At 36.5% G+C, this 13,491-nt stretch overlaps 1 protein-coding gene across 5 annotated transcripts in view; it reads left to right on the top strand.

Moving 5' to 3' along the window:
* Window positions 1-13,491, top strand: part of LOC112617275 (YY1-associated factor 2) — a 77,862-nt gene that overhangs the window by 22,881 nt on the left and 41,490 nt on the right. Inside the window, exon 3 of one of the 5 annotated variants that reach the window (XM_025374016.1) lies at window positions 2,388-2,459. The exons of the other annotated variants lie outside the window; for them this stretch is intronic. Coding sequence (XP_025229801.1) covers window positions 2,388-2,459 — 72 coding nt within the window. The remainder of the gene's footprint in view (window positions 1-2,387; window positions 2,460-13,491) is intronic. 5 annotated transcript variants of the gene reach the window in all.

The raw sequence follows: 13,491 nt of genomic DNA, 5'->3' as shown, positions 1-13,491 counted from the left end.
TCCTTGATCTGTTTTATCACTATAAACATATAAGACCTTTGTGCTATGTACTTACTCCAGTGACTAGGAGTCTAGTAAACTAGTAAAGTTACTTAGATGACCCTTTTCTGATATTTATTCCAATTAGAAATGGAGGTCTGTGTAGTACCCCTGTTTGAATGGGTCATTTAAAAGTGAATGAATTTATTACTGTTATACTTAATTCAAATTTATAGAAAAATGCTTGCATTTACCCAAGGCAATTTGTATCTTAAATTTAAGTAAGAATCTAGCACAGATCTTGACAATTTTGACAGGTGTGTTGTCAACCCTAACAAATACAAATATGACCTCATAACAGGATTGAAATATAAGATTTTCATTAGAATTACATTTTGAACTTGATTTTGTAGAATGATTTTACAGACCATTTTATCCCTTTTTTTTTTTGTTTGTTTTCTTTCATTTATTCAGTGGTCAGTTAGTTACCAGACTATTCTTAAAGGAAAAGCTATACACTTTCTTTGTTTCCATAGAATGAAGAATCATGAAATCATAAGTTTCTTGAAGGAAGGAGGTGATTCTTTAGAAGCATGATGGTAAAGGGTATTAAAATACATCTGTATCTAGTACCTGCTAGTGTAGTTACTAGTGTTAGAAGTCATCACTGCTGTGGCACATTAAAATGAATATGATGAATATATATTGATTAATATGTATTCAGTTAAAGGTAATATAATATCTTCATGTGAGCTTGAAGAAATTTCTTTTGGAGGGATTTTTTTCTTTTGACTAGAAATAGTTTTTATATCAATGTCGGCCATTTTTAGGCAATTATTTTAAAAGTTTATTTAAAAATTTGCTATATTTCTTTTGTACAAGTATTTAAAATTAACATTATTAATATCAATGACTGGCATACGTTTATGTGTTTGTGGTTGGTGTGTTAATAGGTGACACATGGTTAAAGACTTTTTTTTTTTTTTGAGATGAAATCTTGCTGTGTTTCCCAAGCACGATCTTGGCTCATTGCAACCTCCGCCTCCTGGGTTCAAGCTATTCTCCTGCCTCAGCCTCCTGAGTAGCTGGGATTTTAGGCACCTGCCACTACGCCCGGCTAATTTTTGTATTTTTAGTAGAGATGGGGTTTCACCATGTTAGTCAGGCTAGTCTCGAACTCCTAACCTCAGGTGATCCGCCCGCCTTGGCCTCCCAAGGTGCTGGGATCACAGGCGCGAGCCACCGTGTCTGGCTGACTTTTTTTTTTTTCTTTTTTCTTTTTTTTTTTTTTTGGAGACAGAGTCTCCCTCTGTTGCCCAGGCTGAAGTGCAATGACATGACTTGGCTCGTTGCAACCTCCATGTCCTGAGTTCAAGCAATTCTTCTGCCTCAGCCTTCCGAGTAGCTGGGATTACAGGCGCATGCCACCACGCCTGGCTGCTTTTTGTATTTCTAGTAGAGATGGGGTTTTACCATGTTGGTCAGGCTGGTCTCGAACTCCCAACCTCAGGTGATCCATCCGCCTTGGCCTCCAAAAGTGCTGGGATTACAGGCATGAGCCACGGCGCCCGGACGACTTTCTTTTTTCTTTTCTTTTTTTTTGAGACAGAGTCTCGCTCTGTCATCCAGGCTAAAGTGAAGTGGCACGATCTCCGCTCACTGCAACCTCTGCTTCCCAGGTTCAAGCAGTTCTCGTGCCTCAGCCTCCCGAGTAGCTGGGATTACAGTCGTGCACCACCCTGTCCATCTAATTTTAGTATTTTCAGTACAGATGAGGTTTTGCCATATTGGTCAGGTTGGTCTCGAACTCCGGATCTCAGGTGATCTTCTTGCCTCAGCCTCCCAAAGTGCTGGGATTACAGGCATGAGCCACCACGCCTGGCCTGGTTAAGACTTGAGTGATAAAATGGGAATTGTATCGATGCATTTTATCTGAATTCTAACATATTGTTAGTGCACCGTGGTGGCTTCCATACCAAAAATCTAGTGAATGTTAATGACAATGGCTAGTTAAGAAATGATAGATTTTGACCAACTATTCTTGTACTAATATAAAATATAATGATATTGTTTTAGCAAAATGAAATAGCCTGGTGGCTGATATTTTTGTATATTAAAATATAGCAGCCATTATAGTAGATGTTTTAAAATGAAACCATTCTAATGATTTTCTTTTCCTTATGTTTCTGATAATGTCAGAAGTTTCCCCTGACATATTTAGCAAATTGTTTCCATATTTACTTTGATATATGCATATATAGTTATCTAGTGAATTTACGCTTTCCCCTGTAGTTCTACGTTTAATTATAATATCAAATAAAATGAAATAATCTTCTTATTCTGATAGAGAAGAAAAAGCTGGATCACTTACCAGTAACTGGAGTTCTCCTATTGGGTAATCTCCACAGATCCACATTGTTTGAAGTTATTGTGAGTGCCTCGAAGACCAAGGAACCGTTGAAATTTCCAATTTCAGGAAGGTAAGCAAGTGCACTGAAGCATGTCTCTAGCATCTCCCAAATCCCCTCCCCCAAACTTTCTTACATATACGTCTGTACTGCATGCCCCCTCAGTTCCAGTGGATGCCCATCAGGAAGATTCTCATGCTGGACAGAAGGGCAAGAGAGGTGGATCTGTGAGGGAAAAGACCCAATAGGATAACTCAAGTTACTGGTGAGTAATCTAGTTTTCACAAACTTGAGATTTTTTTTCCCCCAAATTTTGTCCCTTGAGAAGGAATTTAATTGAAAAGAAAGGAAGTTATTTGGGATAGCTTCTTTTTGTATGTTTGATGTGGATTATGAAAAGTATTGTATGGACAGTAAATACTGAGCTATTAATGGGTGTATGAGTAAAAAGTATGACATTAATTTTAAAGTATCTTATTTACATAATAGCTGCTTCTAAAAGATTATACATTTACTCGGCCGGGGTTGGTGACTCACGCTTATAATCCCAGTACTTTCGGAGGCCAAGGTGGGTGGATCACCTGAGGTCGGGAGTTCAAGAACAGCCTGACTAACATGGAGAAACTCTGTCTCTACAAAAAATAGAAAATTAGCCGGGCATGGTGGTGCATGCCTGTAATCCCAGCTGCTTGGGAGGCTGAGGCAGGAGAATTGCTTGAACCTGGGAGGCGGAGGTTGTGGTGGGCTGAGCTTGTGCCATTGCACTCCGGCCTGGACAACAAGAGTAAAACTCCGTCTCAAAAAAATTTACACATTTACTGCCTTTTGGTAAATGGTGTAGTTGTTCTAAAGCAATATAGGGAAGCTAAACGTTGAGTTCTTTTATACATTTCTTTATGATATTGCTTTTTTGAAGTAAATATTTACACGGTAAAATTTATGGAGATGTCATATTTGGTGAATTTCTTTTGGCACAGTAGTACTAACCAGCAAGGATAGTTTAATTGACTAGCACTTTTTTTTTTCTTTCGAGACAAATCTGGCTCTATTGCCCAGGCTAGAGTGCAGTGGTGTGATCTTGGCCTACTGCAACTTCTACCTCGTGGGCATAAGCCAGCCTCCTACTTCAGCCTCCTAAGTAGCTGGGACTACAGTTGCACACCACCATGCTCAACTAATTTTTTTATTTTTTATAGAGATGGGGTGTTGCCATGTTGCCCAGGCTGGTCTGGAACTCATGAGCTCAAATGATCTGCCCACCTTGGCCTCCCAAAGTGTTGGGATTACAGGTGTGAGCCACCACTCCTGGCCTGACTAGCACTATTTTTTTTTTTTTTGACTAGCACTTCTTAATGACAGTTTTCAATATATCTTGAACTTCATTGAAAAATATATTTGAAAAATAATATAGGATATCTTGCAGTTATATTTACCACTTCCTTATTTGTAATGAAAAGACTTGATGTGAAGTGTAGCAGAATTGGTTCAGTTTGAGCTCTCTGATTTCCTCAGGTACCAAATAACTTACTGAATTGATATTTGTAAATGTTACTATATAATTAGTTTCTTGCTTCTCATTTTTCTCCCACTCATTTTGCATTATTACTAGGTTACTGTTTCTAAAAAGGCATTTTAAATATAAAGAGCTTGTAGTGGTGTCCTGCTTATAGCTGTTTTACAAAACTTTCATCCGTTTTCTGGATACTTGAGGCCTGCTACTATACCAATTCCATCCTGTTTATCCAGCCTTAATTTCTTCAGTTTGAAACTTTTGTTTGTTCTTACCTGGATAGTTATATTTACACTTGGTTTGTGGTTTCTGACTTTCTTCAGGTAAACTTCTCTTGGTTCTGATTTCTGTACTTTAAAGTTGAGGCAAGTCTTACCTCTTTTATCAGTCCTTTTATGCTAGTATCTTTGTTATCTCCAATTCTTCAGTAGAAAAGTGAGATATCTGTAAGATTCTATTAATTCATGGAATTTACTTAATACAGTGCCTTAGCAGCACCCAGTTAATACCCTTATTGGCTAGTATTTGGCTGTAGATTGGTCTTAAATGTTTTTGTGGTTATGGTTAGCTGAATGATACAGTTTAGCCATTAAATATTAGCTTTAGGTTGTATTGCCATTTTTTAATTTAAATTTAAATTTAATTTAATTTTTATTTTTTATTTTTTGAGACAGTCTCACTCTGTCGCCCAGGCTAGAGTGCAGTGGCGTGATCTCCGCTCACAATTGCTCCCAGGTTCAAGCAGTTCCCTTGCCTCAGCCTCCCAAGTAGCTGGGATTACAAGCATCTGCCCCCACACCTGCCTAACTTTTTTGTATTTTTAGTAGAGACAGGATTTCACCATGTTGGCCAGGTTTTGAACTTCTGACCTCAAGTGATCTGCCCGCCTTGGCCTCCCAAAGTGCTAGGATTACAGGCATGAGCCACAACGCCTGGCCATATTGCTATTTTAAAAAAATATACAGCACTTTTAAAAAATATATATTATTTTATTTTTTACACAGGTATGTTGTATAATAAACATATGCAACTCTTAAACTGAGTTTTTAGGTCCTTTGAGAGCAAAAATAGTTTGCCTTTTTTTTAAGATTTTTTAAAAGATGTTTATGGTTTATCTTACTAGTTCCTAACATCAGTGACTGAGATTAAATCATCCCCACTGAAACATTAGCTTTTCTTATAGATTCATGAATACACCTACCAGTTTTTTGTTTATTTGTTTTGTTTTGTTTGTTCGAGACGGAGTCTCGCTCTGTCGCCCAGGCTGGAGTGCAGTGGCGTGATCTTGGCTCACTGCAAGCTCTGCCTCCTGGGTTCATGCCATTCTCCTGCCTCAGCCTCCCAAGTAGCTGGGACTACAGGTGCCCGCCACCACGCCCAGCTAATTTTTGTAATTTTAGTAGAGACGGGGTTTCACCATGTTAGCCAGGATGGTCTTGATCTCCTGACCTTGTGATCCGCCTGCCTCGGCCTCCCAAAGTGCTGGGATTACAGGTGTGAGCCACTGCGCCAGGCCTACACTTACCAGTTTTTTAAATCTATGAAGCAGATTCATTTGCCTCATCAATCTTATTTGTACTGTATTTTTTTCTTAAAAACAATTTTTCCCTTTAAAAACTGGTAAAGTGAAATTCTAATTATTTAATATAATAATTTATCTTGTGGCATATTTAAAAAGTGTATAGTTTTGAGAGTATAGAGTGGCTTCCGTTAAAGATTTAGTGTTAGAAAACAAACTGGAAATACAGTATCCTTGATTTTTGCAGTTTGAATATCTTAGATTATTGCTTTTTTTCAGAAATGAAGGAAGGAAATGCTCTTTGACAGATTGCCTCTTCTAAATAATCATCAGAAAGCAGTTTGTCCAATCATTAGACAAGCCAAGATAAAGAACATTTAGTCAGATGACTTAAATACTAGTTTTGAATCTACTGCTGCATGTCTTTGTACAATTCTGTTCAATCTCATAGTTTCTTTGGTGTGAATGATATGGTCGTTATATTGAGAGTGTTATTGAAATATGGAGAAATATATTGAAATATTCCAAGTGAAGTATCATGTTGGGCTCAGGAGTGGGTTCAGAAAAAAAAAATGTGTGGAAATTTGGGTATGGTGTGTGCATGTATATGGAGAGAAAAAAAGGTAAAGCAAAAGTTGTAAATGTTAACAATTTTGAATCTAGGTAGAAGGTATATGGGTCACTGTACTTTCAACTTTTCTATGGCTTTGAAATTTTTAAAAAAGTTGGGGAGAAAGTGTTTTAAAAAGAACTTTGTGCTTCAGTTTCTCTAATTCTAAAATGGGAATAATAGAACTTTTCATGCCTTGAAGCAGGTAGGCACAGTGGGATAACATTTGGCAGAAGAGCAGCCAAGAGAATTCCTAAAAAGTGATTTTTTTTTTTTTTTTTTGGTCATTAAAGAAGAGCTTTATAATGGAGAACTTTTCAAAGAACATTTTGCCTAAGGTGTTTTAGCTTAAAATTTGTCAGTTACTTTTTTTTTTTTTTTTTTTTAAATACAGAGTCTTACTCTGTCGCCCAGCCTGGAGTGCAGTGGCGTGATCTTGGCTCACCGCAACCTCTGCCTCCTGGGTTCAAGCGATTCTCCAGTCTCAGCCTTGTGAATGGTAGGTCTACAGGTGCGCATCACCGCGTCCAGTTAATTTTTGTATTTTTAGTAGAAATGGGTTTTCGCCATGTTGGCCAGGCTGGTCTTGAACTCCTGACTTCAGGTGATCTGCCCTCCTCAGCCTCCCAAAGTGCTGGGATTACAGGTGTGAGTCACTGCACCCGGCCAGACATTAGTTACTTTTTTTTTTTTTAAAGAGCATATTGCATTATAATTGAACAAAAACAGTTACTTCAGAAACAATAAATATTTATGTAAAATAACCAATTAAAATCTTGAAAAATGTAGCTTGTAATAATATAACTCAATAAATGGGTAAAACAATAGAAGATTTGACACAGCTAAAGAGAGAAGTTACTAATTTGAAGAAAGAAATGAGTACTTCTCCGGACAAGCACAGAGAAATGCAGATAAATGAAGAGGTGAAAAATATGGAAAAAAGATGACAGAGGATAGATTGAGCAGTTCCCATATAGATCTAATTGGAGTTTTAGAAGAGCGCATACACAAAATAGTGGAGAAGCAATTTTAAAGGAAAAATGATTAAGAATTTTCAAGAATTAAAATACAAAATGGAAATTACAAAGTGATTAGAACTAAATCACAACAAAAGTATTGTATCAAAATTTGAGGGATGCACAAAAAATGGTACTTGGGGATAAAGCTGTCATCTTTAATTAATGTATTAGATTGAAAGATTGGAAATAAATGAGCCAGCTGTTCAATTTAAAAAACTAAAAAAAGAGTAGAGCCAAAGAAAGAAGAGGAAATAATAAAAATGAAAATAGAACTAGAAAATAATCAGCAGTGGCCGGGCGCGGTGGCTCACGTCTGTAATCCCAGCACTTTGGGAGGCCGAGGCAGGTGGATTACGAGGTCAGGAGTTCAAGACCAGCCTGGCCAAGATGGTGAAACCCTGTCTCTACTAAAAATACAAAAATTAGCCAGGTGTGGTGACAGGCACCTGTAATTTCAGCTACTCGGGAGGCTGAGGCAGAGAATTGCTTGAATCTGGGAGGTGGAGGTTGCAGTGAGCTGAGATCGCGCCACTGCACTCCAGCCTGGGTGACAGAGCGAGACTCTGTCTCAAAAGAGAAAGAAAATAAGCAGCAGCAATAAAAACAATGTCGCGATCAGTCAAAACTGATTATTTTCAGTTGATTCTGGAAATACCCAAGAAAAACAGATGAGACTAATAGTCAAATTTAAAAAAGAGGTATCAGTACAACTATAATGGTGATTTTTAAAATTATAAGAAATCATTAATAATTTATATGTATATAAATTTTAAAAATGAGAGTTTCATTTTCTAGTAAATTTTTTTTTCAAATTTGTCTGTACAAGAAAAAGAAACCAAAAACCATTAAAGAAATTGAAGCTGTAATAAATTTCCCCAAGAGGAATAGGTGTTTTTGTTTTTAATAACTTATTGAGATATTCACATACCATATTACTTACCTGGTTAAAATGTACAATTCAGTAGGTTTTAGTATTTTTACAGAGTTTTGCCAAGAATTACTATAGTCATTTTTAGAACATTTTCATCTCTCCTAACCCTCTATCCTTAGGCATCTACTAATCTACCTCTTATTTCTATAGATTGGCCTGTTCCGGACAGTTCATAAAATGGAATTATACAATATGTGTTTTGGGAGGGGTTGATTTCTTTCCCTTAGCATGCTTTTAAGGTTTATCCACATTGTAGCATATGTCAGTACACTTCATTCTTTTTTATAGCCAAATAATACATCATTGTATGTGGATATACCACATTTTGTTTATTCATTTATCAGTTGATGGATGTTTGTATTGTTTTGCACTTTTTGGTTATTATGAATAGTCCTTCTGTGAACTGTTATAGTCCTGTGTTGTTTCCAGGACCTCCCTCAGATGCTTTAAGTCTCTGACATAAAAATGCCACAGTATTTGCATATAACCTGTATACATTCTTCTATATGCATTACATGATCTCTAGATTACTTGTAATATCTAATATAACCCAAGTGCTCTGTAAATAGTTGTTATACTACATATTGCTTAGAGAATAATGACAAGGGAAAAAAGTCTGTACATAGTATAGACACAACTTTTCCCCCTGAATATTTTCAATCTGCAGTTGGTTGAATCCATGGATATGGAGCGCTGACTATATATACCTAGGAGTGAAATTGCTGGGTCATGTGATACTCCGTGTTTAAACTTTTGAGGAACTGCAAGACTGTTTTCCAAAGTGACTGCATCATTTTATTTTCCCACTAGCAGTATACAAAGGTTCACATTTTTCTGTAATGTCACCAATGCTTTTCATTATCTATCTTTTAAATTATTGCCTTTCTAGTTTGTGTGAACTGGTGTCAGAAGGAATAGGTTTTTTTTTTTTGGTTGGTTTTGTTAGAGATGGGGTCTTGCTGTGCTGTTGAGGCTGTAGTGCAGTGGCTATTCACAGGCATGATCATAGTGTACTGCAGCTTCAAACTCCTAGCCTCAAGCAATTCTCCCACCTCAGCATCTCAAGTATGAAGGGATCGTTTTAATGATTATATTTGTAATTATAATTTTAGATACTACTTTTGGGGAACAGCTAATCCCAATCTTACACAAATTGACTCAGAGAACAGAAAAAGAGGGAAAGTTACTTTACCTGCTTATCAGGCAAGTTTAGCATTTAAATCTAGAATGGAAAGACTATACAAGGGAAAGTATACTACATTCAGTTTTACTTATGAACACAGACATAACAATTTTAATTGGGATAGGAGTTTAGGATAGTTCAATATTTGAAAACTGTATCAATTTAATTTATAAGAAAATTTAGGAAAAAATTCTAGATAAATTTGGTAAAACTATATGTTAAAACTCAATACCCATTAAAGTTTTAAAATACCACTCTTACACTATGAACAGAAATGAACTTTTTTTCTTACAGTAAAGGCTACCTTTCAAATAGCAAGCATCATGCTTAATAGTGAAACTTTGGAAACATTCTCATTAAAGCCAAGTATAAGACAGATACATCTCTATCAATAAACAAAAAAGAAAGAAAATCCAAAAGGATTGGAAAGGAAGAGAAATGAAATGAGATTCTTCCTAGAAATGTTAAAAGAAATGAACGTACTGTTTGTATTAATAAAAGAATTCAACATTGCTGGATACAAGGTCAGCATTCAAACTAGCAGTAGCCAATTAAAAAATAAAAAATATCTCCTTCATATGAAATTCTATAAAGTACCCAACATTTTATTGAAGGACATAAAATTAGACATGAATAAAAGGCAGGATATATTATATTTTTGGGTGGGAAGTTAAAATTTATTTAGTAGTAAATATTACTGAAAAATTACTTTGTGAATTTTATGTAGTTTCAGACAAAAATCCTAGTATGATTTTTTTGTGTGTATGGAAAATGACCTTCATGTGCAAAATTAAAGGTTCAAGAATAAGCAAGATAGTTTTGGAAGAAGAAAAAGAATGAGGAGGAACTTGCTCTGTTGGATGTCAAGATGAATTTAAAAATTATGGTATTTAGCCCTGGGCGTGGTGGCTCATGCCTGTAATCTCAGCACTTTGGGAGGCGGAGGCGGGTGGATCACCTGAGGTCGGGACCAGCTTGGCCACCATAGTCAAACCCCATCTCTACTACAAAAATTAGCTGGGCATGGTGGCATGTGCCTGTAATCCCAGCTACTTGGGAGACTGAGGTGGGAGAATCGCTTGAACCTGGGAGGTGGAGGTTGCAGTGAGCCAAGATCGTGCCATTGCACTCCAACCTGGGTGATAAGACACTCCGTCTCAAAAAATAGAAATAAAAATTATGCTATTTAGATTTAAATACTACATACAATGACAAAGAACAAACTGCTATGCATAACATGGGATGACTCTCTCCCAGACTTAATGTTGAATGAAATTAGCGCGACACAAGGAATACATATTGTACGGTTTCATTTACAGGAAGCTCAAAAACAAGTAGAAATAATCTGTAGTGATAGAGATGAGAATTGTGGTCATCTTGGAAGCATGGTACTGATTGGGAGGGATCATGAGGGAGCCTCCTGGAGCATGAGGAATGTTAATAGTTTGGCCTGAGCTGAATCACACAGGAGTATATGTTTTTAAAGGTCAAGCTGTACATTCAGTATTTGTGTGCTTTACGTAAGTACCTCTGTTAAAAAAAATTATGGCACTTGAAGTATAGTATTAGTACAGGAAAAGACAAACTAATAAAAGAGAGAGTTCAGAAATGGATTCATCCATATTTGGAACATTGGTAAAGGCTAGAAACATTCCCTGGCAGTAAGGAGAGAAAAAATAGACTCTCAAATTGGTTTTCTAGATGGGGGGAAAACTAGATCTCTGCTTCAAGCAATATGTGAAAATAAATTCCAGTTGAATTAAATAATACACGGGAAAAACTATTTTTTAGAAAAAGGATAATATAGATGAGTATGCAACTTTAGGATATGGAAGATCTTTAACAAGTCAGGAAAAGAAGAATGAACCATCAAGGATAAAGACATTAAGGGTAAATGATTTTGCTGCCTCAAAAAGAAAAACTTGAGTTTAATAAGAGACATCAGGCTGGGCTTGGTAGTTCACACTTGTAATCCCAGCAATCTGGGGAGACCAAGGCAGGTTCACTTGAGGTCAGGAGTGCAAGACCAGCCTGATCAACATGGTGAAACCCTGTCTGTACAAAAAATACAAAAATCAGCCAGGCATGGTGGCACGTGCCTGTAGTCCCAGCTACTCAGAAACCTGAGACACTAGAATCGCTTGAATCCAGGAGGCAGAGGTTGCAGTGAGCCGAGATTGTGCCACTGCCCTCCAGCCTGGGCTCGAAAAAAAAAAAAAAGACATCATAAACCAAACTAAAAGATACATGACATATCTAGGAGGAGACACACACAATGTCTTTAATATTCGGTGGATTTGTGTCCAGACTATATAAAGATCAAAAGAATAAGATGATACACATAAAATGAACAATGGATATAAAGGCAATTAGCAGCAGAGGAAACGGAATTGGAATGGCTAATGAACTGGAAAGATGCTTAGTCTCATTTGTAGGGAAGTGCAGTTGAAAACATATGAGCTATCAGTTTTCACCCATTAGATTGCAAAGCTTAGGATGGGATGTTATACAGTTGAAAATGTGCATACTCTATTATCTAGCAGTTAATTACTATTCAAGGTATTAGTCTAGAGAAACTTGAACACTTGCCCAAGGAGGAATGTACATGGATATTCATGTGGAAAAAATAATCTAAATGCCTGTCAGTAGGAAGGCATGGATAAAGAAGATATAATTATACAATGGAGAATTACCTAGATCTATATTTAGGCTATTATTAATTAGTATTTATTTCAGTTTAAGAAACACTTTGTACTTTCTATGTCCAGGTTCTGTATTGTTTTAAGCCCTTTATGAATCTTAACTGTTGTAATCCTCATGAAAAGTCAGAAAGAGGTACTATCATCATATTCATTTTGCATATGGGAATACTGAAGCATAGAGGGGTAAATAATCTCCTCACTCTCATAGCTAGTAAATAGCAGAGCCAAGATTTGAAGGTAGGATTGGAACCTAAGTTGTCTGGCTTCAGAGTTCCCTATACCATGCTACCTTTTGATGTGTATGAATATGGAGATACCTCCTAAATGTAAGGAAAAGTTCATTTCAGAATGATGTGTATAATGTGATCTCATTTACCCAAACTTATGACAGTGGTTGCCTCTGGATGTGATTGCAAGGTGAGGGAGATACACTGATGATGGTGAAAGGAAACTAGCTTTATGGAACTGCATGCTTTTCCTTAAAGAAGATGTATATTACCTTATAGCTTTTAAAATACTTATATGGAATATAGGTATGTGCTTATTTTTGCAAAAAGAAACACTGGAAAGATTGACCTTTGTTGTTTTAATCTTCATTTCTTCTTGATACTGGTTTATGGTAGAAAAAGAGATTAGCTTGGTTCTGATGCAGTAGAGCAGCAGATAAGCACTGGGTGCTAGGGATAGGAAGGAATAGTTTTCAGCCTCTCTCTTTAAGGAGTTCAGCTTTACAGGGAAAGAGATAAGGAAAATAATTTTGATTCAGTTGATACATGCAAATCTGTTTTCTGCCTTGTTTCTCTATCCTTGTCACTTTCCCTCCAAATACAAGTAGGAGAAGGAGGAAACGTCTTGATTTGGAGCACGGGAAACAGGCAGTGAAATACTGATGAAGATCCCACTTCTATTATTTTACAAAACTACCAGAGTGTAAACTCTGTAATAGTCAGATATCGTAGCTTGTTCACCATCTTATCACCAACATTTAGTATAATGCCTTTCGCTTAGTAAACTCCTAGAGATGTTTGAATGGATAACTGATGCACTTTCAGATGTCACTCTCAAATTAAAGCATCTTAACCCAAAAGTTCTCCTTAAACTGTTTGAGATACCTTCCATTGATTCCATTTCTTCCATTGGTTGTCAGGCACTAAGGTAATTTAACTGAGAACGCTATATAACCTTGAATTGCTATGTGCCAAAGAATTCTGACTTGAGTAATGTTTTAATCTGTAGGAAATGTTGGGTCCCAAAAATCTATTTTATTTTTAACTGTGCTGAGTCTAATCCTTTTTTTAAGCTAATAGTCTTTTAATATTGGAATAGTACAGTTGGTTTTCTCAGTCAGTATTACTGTATTCTGTGTATTTGAGTTAGTGCTAGCTTGTAAAACTGTTATGTTCTGTGTTTTGAAATTTGCAATTTCCTAAAACCACATTTTCTTCAAGTTTTCTGATAGGACCATAGACTGTTTCTGGATGGTATTAGTGTTTATAATACGAGAATTCTGGTGCCTTTTGAAATCTGTTATGGTATTGCATAAAAAGTAATGGTACTATTTCATTTCATCCTAGTGAGAAAGGTGTTTGGATTTTCTGGTGGTAAATTGGAGTCCATGTATGTGTGATCC

This window comes from Theropithecus gelada, unplaced genomic scaffold (assembly GCF_003255815.1).
Source record: "Theropithecus gelada isolate Dixy unplaced genomic scaffold, Tgel_1.0 HiC_scaffold_15987, whole genome shotgun sequence".
In the NCBI taxonomy this organism is placed as follows: Eukaryota; Metazoa; Chordata; class Mammalia; order Primates; family Cercopithecidae; genus Theropithecus; species Theropithecus gelada.
The sequence above is the reverse complement of the archived record's forward strand: the minus strand, read 5'-3'. Positions and strand labels throughout refer to the sequence as shown.